This window comes from Protopterus annectens, chromosome 17.part0, assembly GCF_019279795.1.
Source record: "Protopterus annectens isolate FY-2018-M chromosome 17.part0, PAN1.0, whole genome shotgun sequence".
Classification (NCBI taxonomy): Eukaryota; Metazoa; Chordata; order Ceratodontiformes; family Protopteridae; genus Protopterus; species Protopterus annectens.
Window position 1 is genome coordinate 302628050 of NC_056751.1, and position 25499 is coordinate 302653548.

Below are 25499 nucleotides of genomic sequence, written 5' to 3' on the forward strand. Positions count from 1 at the left end.
TAAAAAGCAGAAGTAGTTGTTTTTCAGAAAGAGGTTTAGGTGTCTGCCAGTGGATGTGGTCTCTTCCAGTAGGGCTTCCCATTCTTCTTCATATGCTTCAGTAACTGCTTTTACTCAGTACCTGTGTGGTAGGACTGTGTAGAGGGCCTCCACATCAACACTGACTATCCAAGCACTGCTGTGTACTGTTAAGTTCTTGATCTTTTTAAGGAAGTCCATGGTGTCTAGAAAGATTGATGTTCTTCGTGTTTCACTGTTGCAGTCATCACACTTGGATTATCTGCCTGCAGGTAGCCCTCAGTCAGCCCGAATACCAAAGACCTAGCATTTCTGCATTGGATGCTGTCACTCCAGGACTGACATCAGGTCGTCAGGGGCACAAAAACAGGCAGCCGATACCATTACATCAGTCTTTCTTGCCGAAGAGCCCGAAGCAGAAGCAGTTCGCAAGTGCCGATCGGCCGCTACCTGAATTTTCATTTACGAATTTAATAAATCTGAAGTCTTCTAAAGCTAAATACCCTGTTGGGGATCCTTTTTTCTTGCTCTAACCGATGTCAGAAAAAAGTAAACAATTGTGGAAAGCAAATACCTCAGAGAGATTTTCATTCTTACTGCGTCACCTGTTTAGGCACAGGCCACGACTTCCCTCCCTGTCAGTTTTGTGCCTTATTTAACAGCCGAACAATTCATTGTTGGGCTCTCTTTGTCACTAAATTCTTTTGCTCTCGATCTCCGTATTCTGAAATGGCTTCAGTAAGCCATCCAGTTACCAATAGTCCGAAAAAACATAAAGATAGAGATGGACCGCATAGGTCCAAAACTACCGACAACACTTCGGTTAAGCTAGTCACCAGTCTGCCAGTACTCAGTGAGGCGCTTTCTCAGCCCTTCATGCCTGCTTCAGTGGATTTGCAGGCCTCTACTGAGACCCATTCAGAGTCCGGTATGCCACGAGACTCTTCTTCAACTGTGGAACCTGTGGATGTCTCTACCTTGGATGGGTCTGGAGCCGCTGAGCAGGCACTGGCTTCTGAGGCAGTTATTCGCTCAACCGATGTTAGACTCAAACCGACGACTTCTTTTGTAACCAAAACTACCGACTTTCTTAGGCCCAGAGTATGCAGTATGTCTAGAAAACAGATGACCAAAGCGCATGCACCTGCTCCCATACCACAAAAACAAATGCTTAGAATGGCTGAAGACCTTATTACGCTGATTAGGGGAAGTCAGCCTTCCCCTGCTAAGAGACAAATAGTCCAGTCCCCTTCAGCTTCTACAGACCAGCAGTCCGTTGACTCTGAAATTTCTGATTATGAAGACATGCCCTTATCTGCTTATGAGGATTCAGATGCACAGGAATCCATTCCCTCTGCCTCCCCTCCAGAGGATTTTTCTTTTGGTGAAACCTTACGAGAGCATTTCCACTGGGAATGCCAAGACTATCCTCAGTCCAAAAAGGGACTCAGAGAATTTCTAGAGTTGCCTCAACACAGGCCCTTAGCAATACCCCCTGTCCTGGGTGTTGTGGATGATTTTTTTATGAAATCCAGTCTTACTCCTGACACTTTACCTCCTGCCCCTAGGAAACCAGAAAGGTACTACAGAGTACTTGACACTCACAAATTTCTTTTCAAGAATCCTGTTGCTGACCCAGAGATCATTTCCCAGGGGCCTAAAGGTATCAAGGCTACTACAGCCAAGAATCCCACCCCTTCGGACAGGGATTCCAGAGCTTTGGACAGATGGGGTAAGAAGGTATATACCTCTGCAACTCTTGCTATTAAGGCATTGAATTGTCAGTTTCACATGCTGAAGTACCAGCAACATATTATGGAACTTAATAAACAAAAAGTGGCAACATTTTTAGACTGTGCAGAAAATAAAGAATTGCAGGAGCTTACGCATTCTGCAAGCCAAGTCAGCAAGCATACTTTTCAGTGTGGCTTTGACACCCTAGAAGCATCTTGCAGGGCAGCTGTCACTGGCTCTGTACTGAGAAGACATGCTTGGCTGAAGGAGCAGACCTTGCCAGACCATGTCAAATCGAAGTTACTAGGTGCTCCGTTGAATAAGGACTGTTTGTTTGGCACCAAAGCAGAAGAGGTTCTTAAAAAGATGGAAGAAAAAACTAAGTCTATGCAGACTGTTAAAGAATTTTTACAAGTGTAACCCCCTAGATTCAGTAGGCATTGCCCTTCCAAACACTGGTTCTTTCCAGCCCCCTCCAGGCATTCTCAAACCAGACCCAGGGGAAACAGACCACTCAGACTACAGTCTCAGGGTTTGCTGAAATCTGAGCTATGGAGTGCCCCCATCCTTAAATCAGGGAGCGGTAAGCCACCTCCTTACGGAAAAAGCTCACAATGACTTCTTTACTCCACTCCCCAGCCCTGCCCAATTGCTTGTGCCCCCAGGAGGAAAACTTACCCTTCATGCAAAAAACTGGATGTCCATCACTCAGGACTGGTGGTTTCTCAACATTGTATCCCAGGGGTACAAATTTTATTTCCATTCACTGCCAACCTCAAGCAGGTTTCCAGACCTTCCTCCAAACCAATGGGCAGAGGCTCAGAACCAAGTACTTTCCCTACTCAATATCAGAGCTATTCAGCCGGTTCCAGTAGAACAAAGGGGTCAAGGATTCTACTCCAGACTCTTCCTGGTACCCAGAAAAGAGGGCTCTTGGTGCCCAATCCTGGATCTTTCCATTCTCAACACCTTCCTGGTGGTACCAAAATTCAGAATGCTTACCCTGCAACAGCTTCTTCCTATGCTAGCCAAGGATGCCTGCTTAGTCACCCTAGACTTAAAAGAAGCCTATCTGCATATCCCCATAAGGGAATCATGCAGGAAGTATCTACGTTTTAGGACAGGGTCCATGCATTATCAGTTCTCTGCTCTTCCCTTTGGCTTATCTACTGCACCCAGAGTATTCACAAAATGCCTGGCTCCAGCCATTGCATACTGCAGGCAGAGAAATATCCAAATTTACCCATACTTGGATGGCTGCCTGATTCAGGCAGAGAGTCAGGAATTGCTGCTGCAGCATCTGACATTTGTGAAAAGCCTTCTCACTTCCTTGGGGTACACCATCAACGAAAAGAAATCAAAACCGGTACCCAGTCAAAAGATTGTATTCCTGGGAGCAAGCTTGGACACAACTTCCCAGATGGCATTCCCCACCTCAGATAAACAAGTCTGTCTGACAGACTACTTCAAACAAATGGACACCAGAACCCAGCTGTCTGCAAGAAAAATACTGCAAGCCCTAGGGTTCATGGCCTTATGTATACTGCTGATTCCATATGCAAGACTGCATATGAGGCAACTCCTGTGGTACTTAAAAAGTCTTTGGTGCCAACATTCTCAGAACCTGGAAACAGTCATTCCTATCATACCCTGTCTAAAGACAGAGTTCCTCTGGTTGGCAGAAGCATGCAGCCACAAAAAGGGACTGCCATTTACTCAACTGTAAGCCGCCCAGACCCTAACCACAGACGCATCAGACTATGCCTGGGGGGCACACATGGACGGAAAATGTATTCAGGGTTACTGGAGCTCAAGTCAAATTCATCTGCACATCAACCAAAAAGAGATGCTAGCTGTACAGAATGCCCTGACAGCTTTCAGATCCCTAATCTTTCCAGGACAACTGCTAATAAAAACAGACATCACCACAGTTGTGTGGTACATCAACAAGCATGGGGGAACCCATTCCTACCCACTCTGCAGTCTAGCCATGGCACTGTGGAGAACGGCCTTGGACATCCAAGTCCATCTGCAAGCTCATTTCCTGCCAGGCAAACAAAACTTACTGGCAGACTTAAGCAGAAATGTCCTAGACCCACACGAGTGACAATTGGAGCACAGCACCTTCAACCTTCTGATTCAGAAATGGGGGACCCCAGGGGTGGATTTCTTTGCCGCCCCCTACAACCACCAGTTCAGCAAATTCTGCACCAGGAATCCTCACAGCAGGGCCTGGAAAGTGGATGCCCTGTCTTTTCAGCAGGTAAATCTCTCAATCTATGCCTTTCCCTCTCTGCCCCTCCTTTTAAGAGTATTACTCCAGATAAAGCAGGACAGACCAAGGACAATTCTGATTGCCCCGAAATGGCGACGCCAGCACTGGTACCCACTCATGTGCAGCCTGACATTGGTGCCAACATGGCACCTACACCAGAATCCATCCCTCCTCTCTCAGCAGGAGGGACAGATTCTGCATCCACAACTGCAAACCCTAAATCTTGCAGCCTGGCTTATTCCTTGAATTCTCCCCCAGCAACCTTAAGCAAACAGGTGCTGGACGTCATTCTTGAAGCCAGAAGACCCAGTACAAGAAAATCCTATGCTGATAAGTGGAAAAGGTTCTGCTCATGGATTCAATCTAAAGGAGAGGACACAACATTGCCCTCTCTGCCTCTTATCCTGGATTACTTAGCAGATCTACTCCACAAAGGCCTGTCCTTCTCCTTCATTAATATACATGCCTCAGCCATTTCTGCTCATTACAACACTGAGCCACCTCTCTTCTCGCACCCTCTTTTCAAACAGTTCCTGAGAGGGGAAAACAACTTAAGGCCACCAAGGAGAGCACCCACCCCTGCTTGGGACCTTAACTTTGTACTGGAAAAGCTCACGCTTCTCCCCTTTGAACCTGCTTCTTCAGCAGAGTTAAAATTCCTCTCCTGGAAAACAGCCTTGCTTCTAGCCATCACTTCAGCTAGTGACCAATCCTCAGCAGTTTATCAAAAATTCTGTGAGGGACAGGACAAAAACCTGTGGCAAAATCAGGGACAGTTGTTAGCTGTCTAATTACCTGTTAAATAAAAGCTAAATTATATCTGTGAGGGTGACTGTAAAGTTTTTGCCCCTGAGGGAAGAGCAGAATAGTTTTGGACAAGCAGAGGGTATCAGGAAGAACTACTGTTTTTCCCTGCTGGGTGGACTGGAATATGTGGGATAGAGCAGGATTGGTCATAATCTCTTGGATGTGACACGAACCTTTTGTGCACCATGGGTATTGTGTAGTGTGGAACATAGAGGGCAAGCCAGAGAGCAGATCTTACAGAGTTACAGCAAACTAGAATTATGTTGAAAAAAACAACAAAAGTAAAGAACATCCCACTGTTAAAAAATTAACCAAGAAATAAACCTCAACACACTGTTCTGTAAATAACAAAACGTGGCCCTTCTTCCACCTTAATCCTTCAACTCCCAAGGGAAATATTGACCTCTTACTTAAAACTTGCAAATACCTACTCTGAGGTTGGACCAGTACTTATAAAAAGAATCCCCCCCCCAGGGTCTGTCCCCATCCTCCACTTAATTTCTCCTCATTCTTCTTACTGTGATAACTCCATGACTCTTATTTCTTTTTCAGACAGATGTCATACCCACCTTCAATTGCAACTACAATCTATGTAAATATTTATATTGTATTTTGTAACAACAGTCTATGTAAATATGTTCATTTTAATACTTAACTGTCTTGTAACAACTGTGGTATATTATCACTCTACTGATTTTTATTATTCACGTCCTGCCTTACTACTGTGTAAGTGATTTCTCTGCCTTATGTAACTGCTAAATACTTTATGTAAAACTTAATACTTTGTTACCATCCCTTCATATATTGTATGATTTTGTACTTTTTCATTTTGTTTGTATTACAATGCAGCTTTTCTCCTTGGGTCTCCACTGAAACTTGGCTCTTGGGCCAGTTGGATCAACCAGGTTAACAAATATCAAATAAATAAATAAGTAAATAATACTTCTATAACTTGCATGTACAGTAGATATAAAAAGTGTGCACACCCCTGTTAAAATGCCAGTTTTTTTGTGATATACAGAAATGAGACCACAGTAAATCATTTCAAAACTTTTCCCACCTTTAATGTGACCTATAACCTCTACAATTCAATTGAAAAACAGATCTGTTAGGGGAAAAATATAAAAAATAAAAAACGTATAGTAAGCTGGTTGCTTAAGTGTGTAAACTAATGTTAAGGGTTGCTGCAACTTACGTCTCTCCTGGAAGCATAGGGGTCATTGACTGCAGTTAACATTTTATGGACTTCACAGCAATGACACTGTGTACTAGTACTGTTTGATAAGTATACCATTCAGGAAATTGTGGGTACGTGTCTGCCTCGTCTGCAGCCTTGTCATAGTATACCTATCCCAGTGGATACTAAGGCCTATGTGGCTTTATATTATTTATTATTGTTTATATTAGCTGCAGGAACCATCCAGTGAACTACTGGTACACAGTTGGGGTGTCTCAGGTGTCTGCCTTCAAAGTATCCAGTCACTTTCTCAATGTCATGCTTCAGTATTTGGGGGAGAATATGTGATTCCCATGTACCCCAGAAGAGTAAGCCAACAACATGCAGGACTTCTGTGAAGTAACCTATTTCCCTGAGGTACTAGGGGACATAGACTGCACCTACATTAAAATAAAGGCTTCACCTGGTGAAATGGGAAGGAATTACATTAACTACAAAGGGTGTCACTCCATCAACTGTCTGGTGGCCTGAAATGCACAGGGTATCATCTGCAATGTCTGTGCAGGCTATCCAGGCAGTTACCATAACTAAGGTAAAAGACACCCTGGAGTCTCCACAGCACACACTGCATAATTTATTTACAGATTGGTTAGCACTTCCATCCCCTAATGCTTGGGAATTCATCAGAACATTGAAATGTTACATACTAAATGTTTTAAAACCCTTTTGTCATTACCATTTGATCTAAATCAACAAATCAATCTTAAGCATTAAAATTTAGTGCAAATGAATTACAGATTTAAAGAATCGCATACATATACAATCATTTGACCACACAAATAAATAGATACTGTTGAGTAACACATTGGGTGGAGCAGTGGTGTAGCGGTTAACGTTGCCACCTCATAGCAAGTGTTTCTCCAGTTCGATTCTCTGCTGGGATACCTTCTGTATAGAGTCTGCATGTCCTCCCTACATTCATGTGGGTTTCCTCTGGGTGCTCTGGTTTCTTCCCACAATCCATAGACATGCATCCGGAGTGTTTCTCCCCAGACCTTCGCTGAAAATAGGCTCTGTCCTAGTCTGACTTTCCTGGTCAACAAATGTTAGATAAATAAATAAATATATTATTGTATAACCTAAATTAATAAAATACATAGGTACAGTAATCATTGTTCCTGCAATAATCTAAGGACCTGTAACACTATTATAGCCTCTTCCCTATTAAAATGATATTCCTTCATGCAACCTCTTAGGAGCAGAGTTTTAAAGTACTAGATATATATTAAAGCTCATTCAGTCCAGGATATCTACCGGGATCTAGAAGCAGTTTCTTTGTTTCTAAAAACTCAGATTTTGTCCCTCCACAGGGGTTTTGTCAACCTTATCCAATACAAAAAATAAAAATTGAGGAGTGGGACACTTTTTTCGGTATGCTTAAAAAGGTCTTTATTATTATTCTTACTGTTTCATATCACAAAGATGTTCATATATTCATTCCCTCATCCTCCTCTCAGTTTTCCCCTCATAAAAATTGGTACAATGTTGGCATTTTGCCAGGTTCTCACCACCTTGGATCCACAGTTGTAATACATTTTAACTTTTATATTTGACTGTCCTTAATCAACTTATTCACTCTCAAGAATGTATCTGCAGTGATGACAGCTGCCACATTTATATGCCCCCCATATTTTCCTTGAGCTATTAGTAGTATAATCAGTGACCTCTATTTGTTACCTAAGATTCATAAGAATCTTACCAGACTACCAGGGAGACCTATTATATCTGGTAAAGATTCCTTAAATATACCACGTTCTAGTTTTTGACAAAGTATTTGAAACCTTTGCTTGTACTTGTTAGGTGATGAATAATGTTGTTTGTCTTTTCGGCTTTTCCCAGTTAGGGGTTGCTACAGCGGAACTCTGGTCTGCTAATGATTGGCAGTAGATTTTTTTATGGTGCCGAGTTACCAGCCCAACTCCCAACCTTCAGCGAAGACACGTCCATTCACGCATGTCTTTCGGAGGCTACTCGACCGTGGGGAGGACATGCAGACTCCACACAGAAGGCACTCCAGCCGTGAATCGAACAGGAGAACCTCTTGCTGTGAGGCAACAATGCTACAGCTGTACCACTGTGGCTTCTAACTTGTTAGGTGATAAATACAGGAACTTAACACGATTTCTTCAAATTTTGGAGACTTGCCAAATGGAACAGTATCAGTATATGGTTGCTGTTGATGTACAGTATTTTATATACCAATATACCACACTGGGCTGGATTACAAGCAGTTGAATATTGCTTGTTTAAGGCACATTTATATCCACATGGCTTTAATACATTTCTGTTACGTTTGACTGAATGTGTTTAACAAAAAATGTTTTCTATTTTCAGAAGTAAGTAGTGACCATGAGAGTATCCTTTGGCCCTGTATATGCTGACTTGTTTATGGGTTATATCAAGTCACATCATTTATGACAGCAACCATGACATTTTTGTTAATGCCATGGATATATGACCGATATTTAGATGATTGTTGGCTTGTATGGACATCTGATATTATAGAACTACAAGAATTTTTGTTCCATTTAAAAGAGAAGAAATGGGGTCCGACTTTTACTGCTGAATATATTCACTTTAGTGGGTACTTTTTAGATATGAGAGTTAATAAATTAACTGATAGAGTAACACAAAGCAGTATTTATAGGAACGTTTTCATAAAAGTTCATTATTTCATTATTAGAGGCAGCCAGTCATCATCTTTTGTACATTACTAATAACATTCCTAAATCTCAGTTTATTAGAATTAGACATATATGAACTGACCAAGATGATTTTGAACAACAAGCTGAGGAGTTGCTGTGTAGGTTTTTGTTTAGGTGTTATAATAAAGGTGGTGTCACTAAAGCTAGAAAAATAATTAAAAATTATAAAACAGAAGACTTATTGCTTTACAAGACTCATTCTGAAAATATTCTATATAATAATTAGTTATTACATTTGGTGCTAATACTTGTGTTTGCTGGTTTATTTTTAAATATTTGGATATTCTGTTGGCTGAGGCTAAGGTTTTGTTTACAGAACGGGTTTTACTATTAAACAGATTTATCTAGTGTTTGCAGACATAATCTACATGCTGAGAAGCCATTTCAAAAACTCAAAAATTGGTAAAATTTTATGTGGTTGTCAATTTTGTGGTCATTTTTTTATTTCGTTCATACATGTGCGCGTATTTAAATCAGCAGAATTCACATCTGCCAAAACCAATCAGTTTTTTGAAAAGTAATCAAGTAATTACTTGTGATTCTGAGTGGATTGTTTATTTAATTACCTGCACTTACTCTGCTTTGTTATGTTGGCTAAACTTTCTGATGCTTTAAAATATGCATTAGTGAACATATTAGTGATATTAGGTGTTGTAGAAGCAATAAAGCTCTTTATAAACATAAACTGAAACATTTAAGTGCTAGGTATAACTTTTTAGTTGTTGGTACTTTGATTAGGGATACCCCTAAGAAGTTAGGTTGGCAGAATATTTTATCTAATAAGGTATAATTTTGGATTGTTTTATTAGGAACTTTGTCTGCTACAGGTCTTAATGAATATTGGTGATATATTATGTCATTCTTTTTCATAAGTGTCTTTATACGTATTTTTAATGGATGTTTTGTTATGAATTTAAACACCGTCATTTTAATTAAATAGGCTATATATGTAATCACTATTGAATTGATGAATTTGTACTGGAGAAGGCATGATTTATGTGAAACCAGTCTACCCGATCAGACCTTTACAGCATTTTTAAAATTGAATACATTTCTGATTGATTTTTATAAATTGCACCTATGTTCTTGGTTTGTTGGATGTTTGATTTGTGATCGAACAGAGAACACACCACACACATGCTCATACATGGTTTCTAAATCGCCATTCTTTTCATGATTGTGCTCTTCATGATGGGTCATGAAGAGCACAGTTGCTGCCAATGTACAACTAACAAGAAATGGCACTGCACATTGTAAAGCAATTGTTAAGGACAATTACTGTCCTCTGCTATATAAATTGGACTTGGCCATCACTGGCCGCACAAATGAAGCTGGGCATTGTTACATCACAGTTTGTACATATGAAATAAGGTGAAGCTCACTCCTGTAGTCTGACTGCTTCCATGGCTCTGCTTGTAAATCAACTGATTTGTAAAGTACAAATGAAGAGGGTTGAGAGTTCAGTACTTCTTAGGATTGTATGCTTTTTGTGACTTTTATAAACTGTCAGTCTGCTAATGTGCAACAATCACTTGTTATATGCTTCACTTTGTGACTGCTTCCATGGCTCTGTTGTAAAAGATTTTTTTTTAAAACAGTTTTATTGATTTTAATTATAACAAATTTATAAGCAATCACATAAAGTTATACAAGAGAATATATGCTACAAATCTAAAAATTGATAACATATATTTATCCCATACAGATACATGAGTAAAATTGACAAAATCATAAAAGCTAAAGTATATACAAAGACATCCAGTATTCATGCTTAGATTACAATATATTTATCTTGTTGTAATATAATTCACAAATGTAAAGGACAAAAGTTTATTACCTTTATGAAGTAAGTTCACTTTTTCCCAACAGAGTTTGTAAGTTGACCCACAAATGATGTTCATATGTCTGTCTAGTTGTTCTAGAAGTTATGTTTTTTATTTGTAAATTAAATAATCTTTTAATATATTATGAACTCAAGAAAAGTAGGAGGAGATTTCAAAATCCAATTTTTCGTTATTGTCTTTCTAGCCACCGCTAGTATGGTCCAAAGAAATGGGTATTTTATTTTTCTAACACACTGTGGAATGGGTGTATTAAATATAACCAAAGATTTGTTTAATATGAAGTTATCTGAAAAAAGTGCTTGTAATAAATCATTTGCATTCTTCCAGAATGTGATTAAATCAGGACAATCAAAAAGACATATGAGCCCAGTTAATGTCTATATTAGAGTTACACCTAATACAAATGTTTTGTTTTTTGTTAATTCTGTTCATTAATTGAGGTGTGTAAAATGATCTGTTCATAAATCTCCAAGTATATATTTTCCATTTCAATGAAAATGATGTTTTCCCAGCTGATTGTAATATATTAACTTTGTCTTGCTCACTCGGGAGATTATTATAAATTGAATTATAATAATTCCAGTAGTTATGTGGACAACAAAATGTTTCTTCTCTCAATACGCTGTAAGAAAAGGAGCGATTGCCTGAATATGTTTGAAATGTAGTGTGTAAATGAAGATTGTCAATGGTTCAATTCCCCCCTCAAGATTAAAAGCTTGTTATGAGTTTGATTCTTCCAGTCTGCAAATGTGTAACAAACGCCTGATACATACTTCACTGACACCGTCAATGTGACTGCCTACGTGGCTGAGCTTATAAATGAAATGCTTGGCAGAGTGTTGGTTTACAGGACTCAGGATTCGGCTCCCTCAGGGTTGCAGGAGTGATTCTTTTCACTGTAGTTGCATTATAGAACAGTGATCAGCCTGTGTTGATGTCATAACTGGTTTTGGTCAATAAATCATGTGTGCCTTGATAAATCATGTATGCCTGCAGTAAGATCTAATGATACTATGAAATGCTTGCACCTGTCACCCCTGGGCTTTCGGATATTGGCAAAGGCTCTTGCTACCCCCATAGTGCCTTTTTTAGGCAAGGCTCAAAAGACAAACCCACTTCCATAGATATCACAAGGGATAAGAAACTAAGAGTAATGCTACTCAACGCCAGAAGTCTAAACCTCAAGATGCACGCACTCTCCTTAGCATGGAGAACATCGATATCTGTGCAGTAACAGAAACCTGGTTCAGGGCTCCCGAGAGCACCCCAGCACTACCAGGTTATACCTCATACCATACTTTTCGGCCCCAAAACTTGGACCAAACCACAAAAGGAGGGGGAGTATCGATATTCATCAAAGATACCCACACCTCCAGGCTGATATTCATCAAAGATACCCACACCTCCAGGTTGGTGGCAAAGCACGAAGCATCAGAGACTATCCATGTGCAACTAACAGTGGGTAAAACTGCCTTCCAGTTTATAGCCTGCTACAGACCACCCTCCCAAACCCAGGAACCCCACTCGGCCTTCCTGAGAACACTGGAAAATATGAAGGTCTCTTCAAACACCATTATATTGGGCGACTTCATCTACCCAAACATAGACTGGGAGCATTACTCTAGCTCCAACACCCTAGCCCAAAGGTTCCTAGAATTTATAAGCTCAAATGCTATGGAACAACGTGTTACCACTCCCACAAGAGGGGAAAATATACTGGACCTGATCATCACCAACATGGGGACTCTCTGCTCCAGACCAGAAGTGTATCCCTCACTGGTAAGATCAGACCATAAACTAATCTCACTGGATATTCACATCCCGACCCCACCCCCTGCCCAGAAAACCACAGTGAAAAACTTCTCTAAAGCAAATTTCACACTCCTCAAAACCGAGGTGGAATCCTTCAAAGCCCCCGGGCCTGTGGAAAATATGGCCCAGACCGCAGAATCCTTTATAAACACATTCTATGAACACCTTCAGGAATGCATGGATCATGCAATCCCAAGTAAAACCAAGACCCAATCCTCCAAAGGCAGACATCCTGTCTGGTGGACCCCAGCCATAAACAAACTATACAATAGAAGGAGGAAGCTACTAAATGATAGAGCAAAATCCCAAAAAGGGAAGGCATCACTGATCAGTATTAGCAAAAAACTACGGGCACTCATAAAATTGTCTAAGGCCAGCTTCGAGAGAAAAATTGCACAGGACACTAAGGATAATCACAAGGCTTTCTTTAGTTATGTTAGGAACCTGGGTGGTAATTCCCAGATATGCTCAGAATTAGTCCAAAATGACAAAAAATACACTGAACCCACAGACATTGCCAACATCCTAGCTGACAGGTTCAGCGCAAACTCCCCCCCCACCAAAAGGGCAAATATCTATCCCAGCAGAGTGCTGCCCCCCCTGACATCTCAGATGCTCAGGTAAGAGCCGCCCTCTCCAAAGCAAAAAACACAGCATCAATGGGACCAGACGGTGTCCCGGGCTGCGTCCTACATGAACTCCAAGGAGAGCTAAACCCAAACATAAAACTACTGTTCAATCTCAGCCTTACTACAGGATATGTGCCCAAAGAGTGGCGTACAGCAACAGTGGTCCCTCTCCATAAAGGTGGTGCCTCAACGGATCCTGGAAACTATCGCCCCATAAGCCTGACTAGCTTGGTCTGCAAAGCTATGGAAAGGATCATCATGGACCTCATAAATAAAGATATTGGGGACCTACAGACACTGGATCCTACCCAGTTCAGCTTTGTTAAGGGCAGATCCTGCCTCTTAAACCTGGTTGATTTCTTTGAAATGGTCACCAAGGCCATTGACGAGGGGAAGGTGGTCCACACAGCCTACCTGGACCTCGCAAAGGCCTTCGATACAGTACCCCACTCGGGCATTATAGATAAGTTCACCAGCTTAAATATAAACCCCTATGTCACTAGATGGATTGCAAACTGGCTCAAGGACAGAACCCACATGATTAGAATTGCTGGAGCCATGTCAGACTCCAAACCAGTTACAAGTGGTGTCCCACAAGGCTCAGTCCTGGGACCTCTCTTGTTCGGTATATATTTCTCGGAGGTACAGGCCAACACGGAAGGACTGTGGCTGACCAAGTTCACAGATGACTGCAAACTGGGCCAGCCAACACAAGCATCCTCCAAAAGGGCCTCATAGAAACAGACAACTGGTGCCAGAGCCATGGTCTCAAGCTAAATGCCAAAAGTGTATAGTCATCCCCTCTGGCAAAAACAAAGTGCCCACAAATTACCACAAAGGTGGTAATCCATTAAGTACAGAAGAAATAATTAGGGACCTGGGGACCCAAGTTGATAGCAATCTCTCATTTGACAACCACGTGGCCAAAGTGGTTAGAAAAACAATTTATATAGCCCACCTAATCATGAAGGGATTCACATCTAGATCAGGGGAGGTCATCGTACCTCTTTACTCATCCCTCATCAGGCCCATAATTGAGTACAATGCCCCTTTTGGGATGTACCTTACCAGACACCTGCAGCAACTGGAAAGACCCCAAAAGTACCTCACCAAGAGGATCAAAGGGCTCAAACAGATGCCATATGCTGCCCGGTTAAAGAAACTCCAGCTCTACTCAGTGGCATACCGCCTGTTCAGAGGCGATCTGTGCCTGACGTATAAAGCCATGTCCAACCCGGAATTAATGGACATGCTGCACCTCAGAAAATCCAAATCCCATCGAGCTACGCTCGAGAGACTTGAACCTCAGCACTGAAATAAATAGGACATGCTGGAGGGACAGATTCATAACCCAGAGGCTCCCTTCACTCTGGAATAAAATCCCAGTCCAGGTTAGGCAGAGTCCCTCATTGACTGTCTTCAAGAGGAATCTTGATGAGTGGATGGGAGATCGTAGGTTTACCCCGGGTATCACTTCTGTGTCACTGTTACACAGAGGCACAGTATACTAACCTCAAAAAAGGGCATAGCAAAATAAATTTAAAATGGGTGGCGAAAGCCAAACACATTCTGGCTAGGCTTATAAATGCCCTAGGGCAGATAGCCTAGTATGAACCTATGAACAAACAGTTCCTCAGTGGAATTATTCAGACTTAAATTCCTATTCATTCGGAGAATTTGCTAATAAGCTGGCACAAAGTAGAAAAATGCATTTTATGAGATACTAAAAAATGCAACACCCAAAGCTACCAGAGCCATCCTACACAGCAGCAATAGGGCTGCTTGCTTTTGTGGAAGTTTGCTGTGGTGTTAAGCTGATCGAGTCTACAGCTGTCAAAATCTTACTTAAAAGAAGTTTCTCTTCTAATATTGTGCTGTTTGCAGTGTTAGTGAGAAGTTAAGCAAAAGGTTATTTTTTTATATCATATTAACTAATGTGCATTCTACTGTACATTCAGTCTTTTCAAGGACATTTAGAAATTATTGAACATGGAACTTGAACATGGAACTTTGTCACAGAATCTTTTGTTGAACTCTTTATTATTGTTTACTCATCACAGATAAAAAAGATTTATAGACGTCTTTTCATTTGACACTCATATTGAGATTTAACTAAAAAAAAGTAGCACCTCACTCCAATAGCCACTATTGATCATATATTTGTTAATAAAATACAAGCACCATGTTTGTTGTAACTAATTATTATTAGGAAGGAAGCCTTTTTGAAAAAGGTTAACTTGTAATTGGGATCATACATGTTGCATTTAGTATTGTGAGCTGTGCTGCCTTGATATTTAAAGTCTAAAATGGCTTTCATATTTCTCTGCTTTTTATATTTATGTCCAGTAAGGTACCCCAGTAAACCTTTACTTGTTCCAATTTAAAATTTGTATTATTTACTTTCACACACGATATTGACACTGCATTGCTTCCCACCTTCATTGTAGAAGTTGCTCTTCAGAGTACTTAAAATCCTCTCCCGTTTATCTAAGTATGGAAATAGTAACAAGAATTTTTCTTTTTTTTTTTTTACTGTTTATGCAGATAGTATGCAAAACTGACGGTTGCACATATTTTTTTTTTTATCAGTGAAGTTAAGGTGGGCAGAACTGGGCCAGTATTGTTTGCACTGAACTTTTCTCTTCTAATGTTTAAATATGAACATTTGCAATTCTGTTAAAAGAATAATTCAGTAGGTGTTAAATACTTCAGAAATAGTAAGTGCCTTTGCCTAGTAATTGTTTAGACATTAATCATGGTTCTTTATTCAGAGAATTCTGTAAAAGTCTTGTCTCAAAATTGCAGAAAAGATAGAGTGCACTATTAGTTTAACTGTAGGATTGTCACATTAAAAGTATTAGAATGAAAGAATGTAATTTAATTAAAATGGTCTGCTTCTTTCTAATAATTACATTCCACTCTGTCACACATTTTTTGACCTACGTACTGCAAATGAATTAGTAATTAAGGAATTAGTTAAAAATTCAATATCGTTTTTTTATAACTTAATTAGGACTCCATTTAAAAATCTTCATACAATATAAAACAATTTATTGTTAACGGAGGTTGCCTTTACTAAGGACTCACATGTTACTGCTTAATTTTCTTCCTTATTTCAAAACAAAAAGCTAGTTATATGTTGTATTGAATTGTGCTGCTTTGTACATCCTTTCTAAATGACTCATGACACTATTCTGCACCTTTTGAAATTGCCTGTGACACTCCTTGCTGGGAGTACAGGACAGCAGATTGTAATAAATTATCAGCATAGAAAAAAGTTTAAGTATCGATATTAAAACTCAGTTTTATTGTCAAAACGTCCAGCAGCCACAGCAGACCACGTAGGTGGAAGAAAATTTCAGTGAACCCAAGCAGCTATGTTTAAGGTTCTGACTGAAGTCTTTTATTTTCATTCAGGAAAAGACAGTTCTGGAAAATAAGCCTTGTTGAATTGAGAAGGCTTACAGATATGTGGACAGACAAACATTCATTTTATAGCTGTAAGCCGCACTTTGTCCCATGTAATTAAGGAAGTCCCTTTGGCACAGTATTACAGTGCTTAGCATTTCATCTTTCACTATTTGGTTCTCCAGTCTTCTTCCTGCTTGGAGTGCTTTTGGTGTGAAATCTGCATTTTATCCCCGTCTTAATGTGGGCTTTAGCTAAGGTTGCAAGTTTCCATTCTCATCTCAAAATTTGCCAACAGGTAAATTGCTGGTCCTGCAAATTACCCATAGGTGTGTGTGTGTGTGTGTGTGTGTGTGTGTGTGTGTGTGTGTGTGTGTGTGTGTGTGTGTGTGTGTGTGTGTGTCCGGTATGATTCTCGGCTGGGGTGCTTTCTGTGCGGAGTTTGTATGTCCTTCCTGCATTTGTGTGGTTTTCCTCCAGGTCCTCTGGTTTCCTCCCATGTTACAAACACAGCATCTGGAGTGTTACTCCCCGGGCCTCCACTGAAAATTGGCTCATTCCAAGTTGAACTTCCCCAGTAAACAAATGTTAAATAAAAGCAAACAGTAACTGTTACCTATTCATTTATGTTGTGAGGCAGTGTAATGGCATACAAGGATATCTTCTAAAATATCACAAGTGAGGATGGTAAAGGGGTAAGAAAAAAAAAGGAATTTTGCTGCCTTTTTTAGAATATATATAAGTTGCTGATGAGAATCTCCTTGCAAGCTTCTGCCTTGATAGAGGAGACCTGAGTAACCCCACCTCTGGGACCAGGAGCCAGCCTGTGTTGGCTTGGCTGAGGATGTAAGCATGCTGATGATATCAGTAAAATCATTATAACCAAACTCTGACTAGGAAAATTCCATGTAGGATATACCCCAACCCTTCCCAGATGTGTAATGTGCGAAGGACTAACTTCTCATACTACTTGCATGCAAAGGAGCACGTAGCTTCCTGGCAGTGGGGTGAATTAAAGTCCCAACAAGAAATTAGGCATACTGGGCTGCGTGGTATCCTCTACTCTTTTTCTGCAGAAATCTTACCAGGCAAGAGCATTGCCTTCTTAAGTGATATTTCTTTATGATGCATGGTGTAATGAGCATCCAGTCTAATTCTGTGTTCAACCAAGCAAGTTCTTTGCAGTTTGTGCTTAAACTGCCATCTCAGCCTCCCCATTGCATGGAACTGCTGGTCAAAGTATGGCTCCTGGGAGGAGTGGTAGATCTGGGATGTACTCAACTTGGACAGATGTTTTGGGACCTCTCCCACTGAAGTCAAGAAACTCATTGTGAGATTTTGTGAATCAACCCCATTCTTTAAACTTTAACAGATTCAAGGGACCACAGCATGATTATTGGAAAGAGTGAGCTCTTTAGAAGTATTATACAGATTAGGGAATATTGACAGAGATAGTAAAGTCAGGGACCCTAGCCAGAACAGCATAAATCAGTTCTACACAAGTGGTGACAGGGTGGGGGACTGGCTCCTGAGAATCTGACAGCTTGAGGGGCAGGCATTGCAAAACTAATGCCATGTGTCTGCAAATATGGCATCCAGGCTTGTGGATGAAGCCATAGCTACCAGTCTTTAAGTGATAGAATGTACACTAAGTTGTGTCTGTATCATGAGACTGGAGTCCTCCAAAGAGGACAGAAGAATACAGTAAAATACAGAAACAGGGGAAGGCTGTGCTAAAAGAAGCTGGATCTATATTACTAAGGAGGCCCCACCACCAGCTGTGGGAGTAGGATGTATAACTTTAAGTAGGAATCTTCAGCTTTGGTTCTGCCTTGTTCCATTTTTCCCCCAAGCTTCAGAAATTCAAAGGAGAGTGAGGAAGCTGTGCAGCTCTCCCTCCTCTGTTTTTTTTTCTTTCAGACATCAAAAGAGACCTCACAGGTCTCTCATGTTTATTAAGTTTAAGTTTCACTGACTTCAGGGAAGTTTTGACCCCGTTTTAGATAGTGGTAAATGGTAGTTTGGAGAATGGTTCCCCAACCTGTTGCTCAAACCCGATCAAGTGCTGTGACATTACAGTTCATTCCTGTAGATCTTGGTGGAATTGTTGACATTTAATTAAACAAACTGAAAAAAATATTATGACTAAAACAAACACAGTAGCATAACACTAAAACAAACAAGCAAAATAGCTAAACCACATGGGAGAAACTTTTACTTTGAGCATTTTCACTTTTTATTTCCATGAACTCTTTTCAGAATTAATTTACACAACAACAGTCGCACTTTAAATACTGAAAACCTCATATGACTAATGATAGCTGACAAGTCTCCAAAACTCGTCGCACCTAAATATCTTATTCAAAGACACAATGATGATAAATATCCATAAAAAACAGTGAATACAAAGATAAATATATTACAAATACAATAAATGTTCCTCTTTTGAAATACATTTAATACTATTGTTTCAGTTAAACATGGAATTGTATCTGCAGCAGTAACAGCTGCCACTTTACTTCCATATTTTCAAGTTTGTTCTTAAAGTCTCTGCAGCTTATGTCATTTTTCAAGAAGTCCACTACAAAAAGACAAATCGTCCAAAATCCTTACAACTGCCGAAATGTTTAGCCAGTGCATTAGATTAACATTTGCTTTAGTTGCTAATATCTGTTGTTTTAATTGCTAATATCTGTTCTTTTAATTGCTGTGAGAGTTCCGTTGTGTTACACATGTAAAAGCTTGTGCAGCTTAAACACCTTATAATGCAAATCACCCCCTTAGTGTTACAGGAGTATTTACTGTTATAAAATTCTTGGTGAGTATGCCTTAATTAAAAAAAAATCTCACATTATCACTTATCTCTGTCCATCTTACATCCATTGCATTGACATGTTGCAATCTATCTTCTCTACCATAATTTTGGTTACCCTTTTGTAAGAGACACATTTTTATAAATAAACGTGGTTGTAAAGCAGTTGTGTTAATGCAAGTCCATGTATAAGATCTTCCCATTATCATTCATTTCTCATATCCATGCTTATTGGTACTGGGAAAGATCTGTAACGTGACTCTTCATCAGTATTTTTAATAGTGAGACCCTTTACAGTTGTTGCGTCTTTCAGCTTTTCCCGGTTAGGGGTCGCCACAGCGGAACTCCGGTCCGCTAATGATTGATATTTTTATGTGCCGAGTTACCAGCCACGCACAACCTTCAACGAAGGTACGCCCATTCACGCATGTCTCCACACAAAAGACGCTCTAACTGAGACCCTTTACAGTAATTTCATATATTCTCTCTTACTTCAGCAAGCAAGTTTCTATACCAAATAGCTTGTATTGATGAACAATTGTTTCGGAAGTAATACTTTATAAACCATCTTGTTGTTACTTATTAGTCTTTTCAGTCTGATGGGTTGTCCCCTTACAGAATTCCACTTCATATAATTCAGGTATTGCCTAGCAAAATGCAGGTAATTAGTCACGAAAGATTTATTTTCCTGTAAATGTCACAAACAAGTTGTTTGTTACTATTGTCAGCATCCAAAAAATTTACTGTTTGATGAACGTTACTCATAGTGAATTTCAAAAGCAGTGCACTATTGTTCATGTTTTTAAAAACAGTTTAAATGTCTCTAAAGTATTGTTCCAAATGGAAAACAAGTTATCAGTGTATGTCCTTTACAAAAAGAAACACTAAAAGGATTTTTTTTTTTTTAAATTCTTTATACCAGCAGCTTAATACTAAATTGGAAAAGGCTGGTGCTAACCACCCTCCATCACCAGCCTGTTATGTCCTGGTCTCTATCAAGGTATGTCCATGTCCATGTTGTAGCTTTCGTGGAGCATGTGCAAAAATGTACGCTCTGATAAAGGAAGGCATTGGAGCCTTTGCATGTTCAAACATGCCTGTCAGCCAGTGTGGGTGGGATTAGGAAAAGTGAAATGGAAAAAAAAACATGTTATGGCTGCCAGGATGACTGCTGATGAGGAGTGAATGGGTTATAGTGCAAGGGACTAGGTGTCCATTAGACAGAAGGGATAGGATAACAGCGATGTAAATAATGTAAAAATATTTAGAATTTAGATTATAATGTTGATTGTAGACTAGTCATTCTGTCTGTTAAACAGTTTCTTCCTTTTATGTTATTATATATTTATTAATATGACTGTACTTGAACATGTTTCTTTTGCTTATCTGGGCTGTGCTTGCAAATAGTCACTCTCAGTCAGTGCACCACTGCAATAACCAGATATAATAAATGAATGTTATACTTTTGTCCTCTTCCTATGCTTTGCAAAAGTACAACACACAGAAATGATGCATCAGAATACAGTAGGACAGCTCCAATTGGTAATTACTGAGAATGACTAATGCAGTTTTTTTTGCAGAGTATTAGCTGTTACGTTTACAAATTAAGTTGTTTATAATATTAAATTTAAGTTTGTACTGTGGCATATGATTCTGCTGTAATAGCTTTAATATGACAGGCTTTTAGTTTGAGTTGAGGAAAGGGAGTCAGGACAAGAAGTAAGTGCAGATGTCTGTGAATTGTACAGTATAATTATCTTTTTGCTAGCAGACTACAAAAGAGGGCTTAGTAACTGGCTTTATTGCATTAGTTCTAATGGTATACAATTACATCTGTTCAAAGAACAAATAGAGATGACACTACCACTGTTGACGTTTGAGCAGGAGCACTTGACTGTTTTTCAGTCCATCTCATGATTTCTACCTTAGTCAGAGTGATAGTACCACAGACTGTGGAAAACGTGAAGTGTTGCCAGTGTTCTGTTGTGCTATATCTGTCACTGTAATTAAGCCAATCATGTTCTACACTTCCAGTCATTATTTTATTTTATTTTATTTTTATTTTATTTATTTACTCTAGGTTTGTCCCAATGGCCTCTTTTCATGGTTGACGTGAAGTGGTTTTCATACTGACTAGGAAAAATCTGTCCAGGGCACAACAGAACTTTCCCTACCCCCAATCTACCATCAACTCAGGTAGATGGTGCCGCGGTTTAATGTTTCATCTGAACTGCAGTTAGAGATGAAAAAAATACAGGAGTGAGCTTATTTAGTAAATAGTAAATCTTATCAGTGATTTACTTTCAGTAGAGACAGCTGTATCAGACTCTACAGTTCAGTGATTTAGCTCTTTCTTGTACCGTGGGTAGCCAGGTAAGTTTTATACTTAATTATGATATAAACAATGGTTTAGAGAGTTTATTCATTTATCTACCATTAAACTGTCATGAATGCCTAACAGTTGACTGTTCTGTCTTCTTGACATTAAGCCTGTCATGAGAAAAAGATCATCTTTGTCAGTACATGAAACCTACACATTACTAAAGTCTTATTGCTTGAAGAATATCTGTGTCAGTCTAATTCGACAAAAGCCAGTGTAACAGACTGCAACAGCATTATTGTCAACTTTTTGTGTTCATTGTTTACACAGGGTTGATCCCATCCCATACGACTCTCCAAAACCAGCAGGCCACACAAGATTCGTCTGCATCTCAGACACCCACTCTCGGACAGACGGCATTCAAATGCCTTATGGGGATATTTTGCTTCACACTGGCGATTTCACTGAGTTGGGACTGCCCTCGGAGGTTAAGAAGTTCAATGACTGGCTAGGTAAGGAGCTGTGCCTTTTTTCTCTTCTAACATGCTTTTCCCTGACCCCAATTAACCTTTACTATTCAAGTGCCACTCATTTCCTCCCAGCTGAATTAAAGTGCTTAGTTGTTGTGGCTCCTTCTCTCTTATATAGAATGCTGCAGCAGCCCAGTTGAGGTATGCTTGCAATAATTAAAATGACGTACAGATTTTTTTTTTTTTTACATAACGTAAAAGAATAGAGATGTACATGAACTTGTTTCTTTATGCGAGTTATTATTTCTTTTGTTTGTGTTTATAGTACTGCTTTCATTTAGTGACTTGGTGTTTCTTGTAAAAATCCAGTTCTGAATACTGGTTTACAGATTAATATGGCAACTAAATACTACTTCTTTAAGATCACTTGAGAAATATGTTTTGATTGTAGATTAGACCGTTAATGGCTTAGTATTCATTACAGGGAAAAATTATGTTTAATATATTGGTTTGCTTGCTTGCTTGTTTTTGTCTTTTTGTTAATGAGGTACATCTTTGTAGGCAATGGTTCTTTCTTTTCCACTGCCAATCTGGAGCAAGTATTCGTCAAATTAATGCACTGAAGTAAAAGCTTAGTGTGTGTGAGGACTGCAGAAACATCTGTGAAGAAACAAAGTCTTAAAGATGCAGTTCTGTGTGCTAATACATATTGCATCTTCAAGTTGTGCCACATACAAAAATGTAGCAATAAGAAAAACTGTTATTAACCTCTGCTGGTCCAGATAAAGTATGAAAGTACTGGGTTGAAACAGTAAGGTATTCCCAGTCTGTTGCTTTATTTTATTTGTGCACATTTCTTCCTGTACATCCAAGCACCATTTCACATTTTTGATCGGGCCTTCTTTCTGCTCCATTGAACAATTATCATTGCAGCATTTCTCCTTGGGAGATCTTTTATTTACTTTCTTGTTGACCTTAGCACTTCAACAAACTTAAGGCTTATTTTGTTTCCAGCATCCATCTCACCGACCATTGCCTTTTAAGGGCCTCTTCCATCAGCTGTGTTGTCATAGGGAGTCTTTTTTATACTTACCATCATTGTAAGGAATCTGCCTACTTGAAATTTAATAAACGATGTAACCAAATACAGAGCTCAAATCTTTGTCTTGTTTTGTTAACATACCTTCCACTACTGTATTTCTTTCCTGACTGTTTTTTGTTTCAACATGTCTGCCAGAAGTTCTTTGGACCATTTTCCTTCTCTACTGTCCGTCACCTGAACTGCTTGCAGTTCCCACATCCATAATGATTTACAAAGTATTTGATTTTTATATGTGATTTATTCTGTAAAGGAAGTGCAAGAGCTTTAAACCATTTGTATGTAATTTATTCCATAAGTGAGATGTAGGTGCTTGTAATGTATTCCGTAAGGGACATGCAGGTGCTTTAAAGTATTGTTTATTAGATTTCACCTGTATCTGTGTCTGAACTACTTTCTGTAAATGTTTCTGTATTTGACGTTTGCATCTTTTAGGATGCCTCTTTACTGATTTATGATCTGCCCTACTGTTTGTCTTTCCTTATCCGATAACTTAGCATGGATTCCAGCTGTTTACTTCTTTTATTTTTGTTCTTCTGCAGATGGTGTTTTTTAATGTTTTAATTTCATAACTGGATTGGTTGTAGAGAGTCACATGCTTCTTAACATTTGTTAACATGCAGTAATCATTTTTAATAATTCTTATTCCTTTCTCCACTGGATTTAAAAAGTGTACCTCAATGGCTTCTGTTAATAGCTGTAAAATACCTTCAAGCCCCCCATCCTGCCTGATTATCAATTTCTGAATAAGAGTGAATATTTTCTCTTCTGTTCAGTGTGTGTGTGTGTGTGTGTGTGTGTGTGTGTGTGTGTGTGTGTGTGTGTGTGTGTGTGTGTATATATATATATATATATATATGTGTGTGTGTGTGTGTGTGTGTGTGTGTGTGCAGTTATCTATATAGACACACACACACACACACACACACACAAAGACTGAACAGAACAGTGGCACAAAATATCACCATCATAACACTGCCAGCTCAAATGGTCAACTTAAATTTTAAATCAAAAGAAGGCTTTTTTGTAGGGTTGCGCACTGTATTTGATTAAACCCACGTGATTTATTTGAATCTGGCTATTTACATTATTCCCTGAAACACTGTACTCCCCATTACTCTTATGGTTTATAGTTAATAGCAGTATATGGAAGCCTTAACCCTTTCCCCTATAGCGGTTTGCCTTTGTATTATGTAGGCTATCACTGTCTTATCTCATGTCATTTTTATACATCCTGTAGATAAGATTTTCAACCAAAGTCTCATTTGCAGATCTGTCTGAATGACGTTTTACTGTCTTTCATATGTGACATTAAACCAAGGTCCAGTTTGCTTGGGTTGGTATTGTATTGTGTTACATAAATGTTAAAGACTTCAAAATATTTAATAAAGTAAGAGTACGTTTCCTTGTTACTGTAACTTCAAAGAATGTGCTTTCAAAACATTTTCCATACATATCATACATTATTTCTTTAGTTCATTTCATATTACTTTGCTCTTAACTAATTAACTCACATAAAAATGTAATATGCTCCTGTTAAATTAATCATAAAAGTAATGAACTGAAATTTAAAAAAAGGTTTATTTGTATAAATCAATATTTTACCAAATAAAAATCACAAAGAATGAAAACAAATGAAAGTCAATACTCCATTTGTGTATAACTTACTGTTCTCAGTATTCTTCAGGGCTGTGCCAGTATTTTAATTTTCTGTTATAAAGTATCAACACATCTCTACATCCAAATCTTCCACAAAGTAAAAAGAATGAACATATCTCATTTTTGCTTTACTTTATTTTGCCTTTGTTTTCTTCAGTAGCCTTACAGAGATTTTTAATTCCTCACTTCTCTTCCCTTACTTTAAGCGCAATCAGTACACCAAAAAAGACTGAAAATGCAAGAGAATAGAAAATAATCTGACAGTGCTTTCTTCTTAAACTTGTTTTTTTTTCTGCAAGGACCATGTGCCCCTGCACGCACCCTCCAAATTTACATATTCCAACTCTGAGATTGCCATACCTTGTGTTTTATTGACATATCAGGCTATGTATTTCGGGACTCACTGAAGCAGATTTCAACATTTCAAATGGTTACCCATAAGTACATATTGTCTTATATCTTCCTGCCTTTTCTATCCCTCTAGTAAGCATACTGTTTTCTTCCTGTGTGTCATCTGTTCATTCACAAGCAAGTCTTACATCAGTCTCCATGAAAAATCCAATGAAGGGCTTTTTAATGTTCTGTTCCTCTTATTTTCTTAACTGCAAACTTGAATTCTCCAGGCAAAGCCACTTCCGTTTCTTATACCATTTTGTCTCAACACTTTGCC

General features: G+C 39.1%; 1 protein-coding gene across 1 annotated transcript in view; it reads left to right on the forward strand.

Annotated features, from left to right (window-relative positions):
- MPPED2 (metallophosphoesterase domain containing 2) overlaps positions 1 to 25499 on the forward strand; it is a 1431207-nt gene that overhangs the window by 402067 nt on the left and 1003641 nt on the right. Inside the window, exon 3 of the mRNA XM_044059323.1 lies at positions 21932 to 22113. Coding sequence (XP_043915258.1) covers positions 21932 to 22113 — 182 coding nt within the window. The remainder of the gene's footprint in view (positions 1 to 21931; positions 22114 to 25499) is intronic.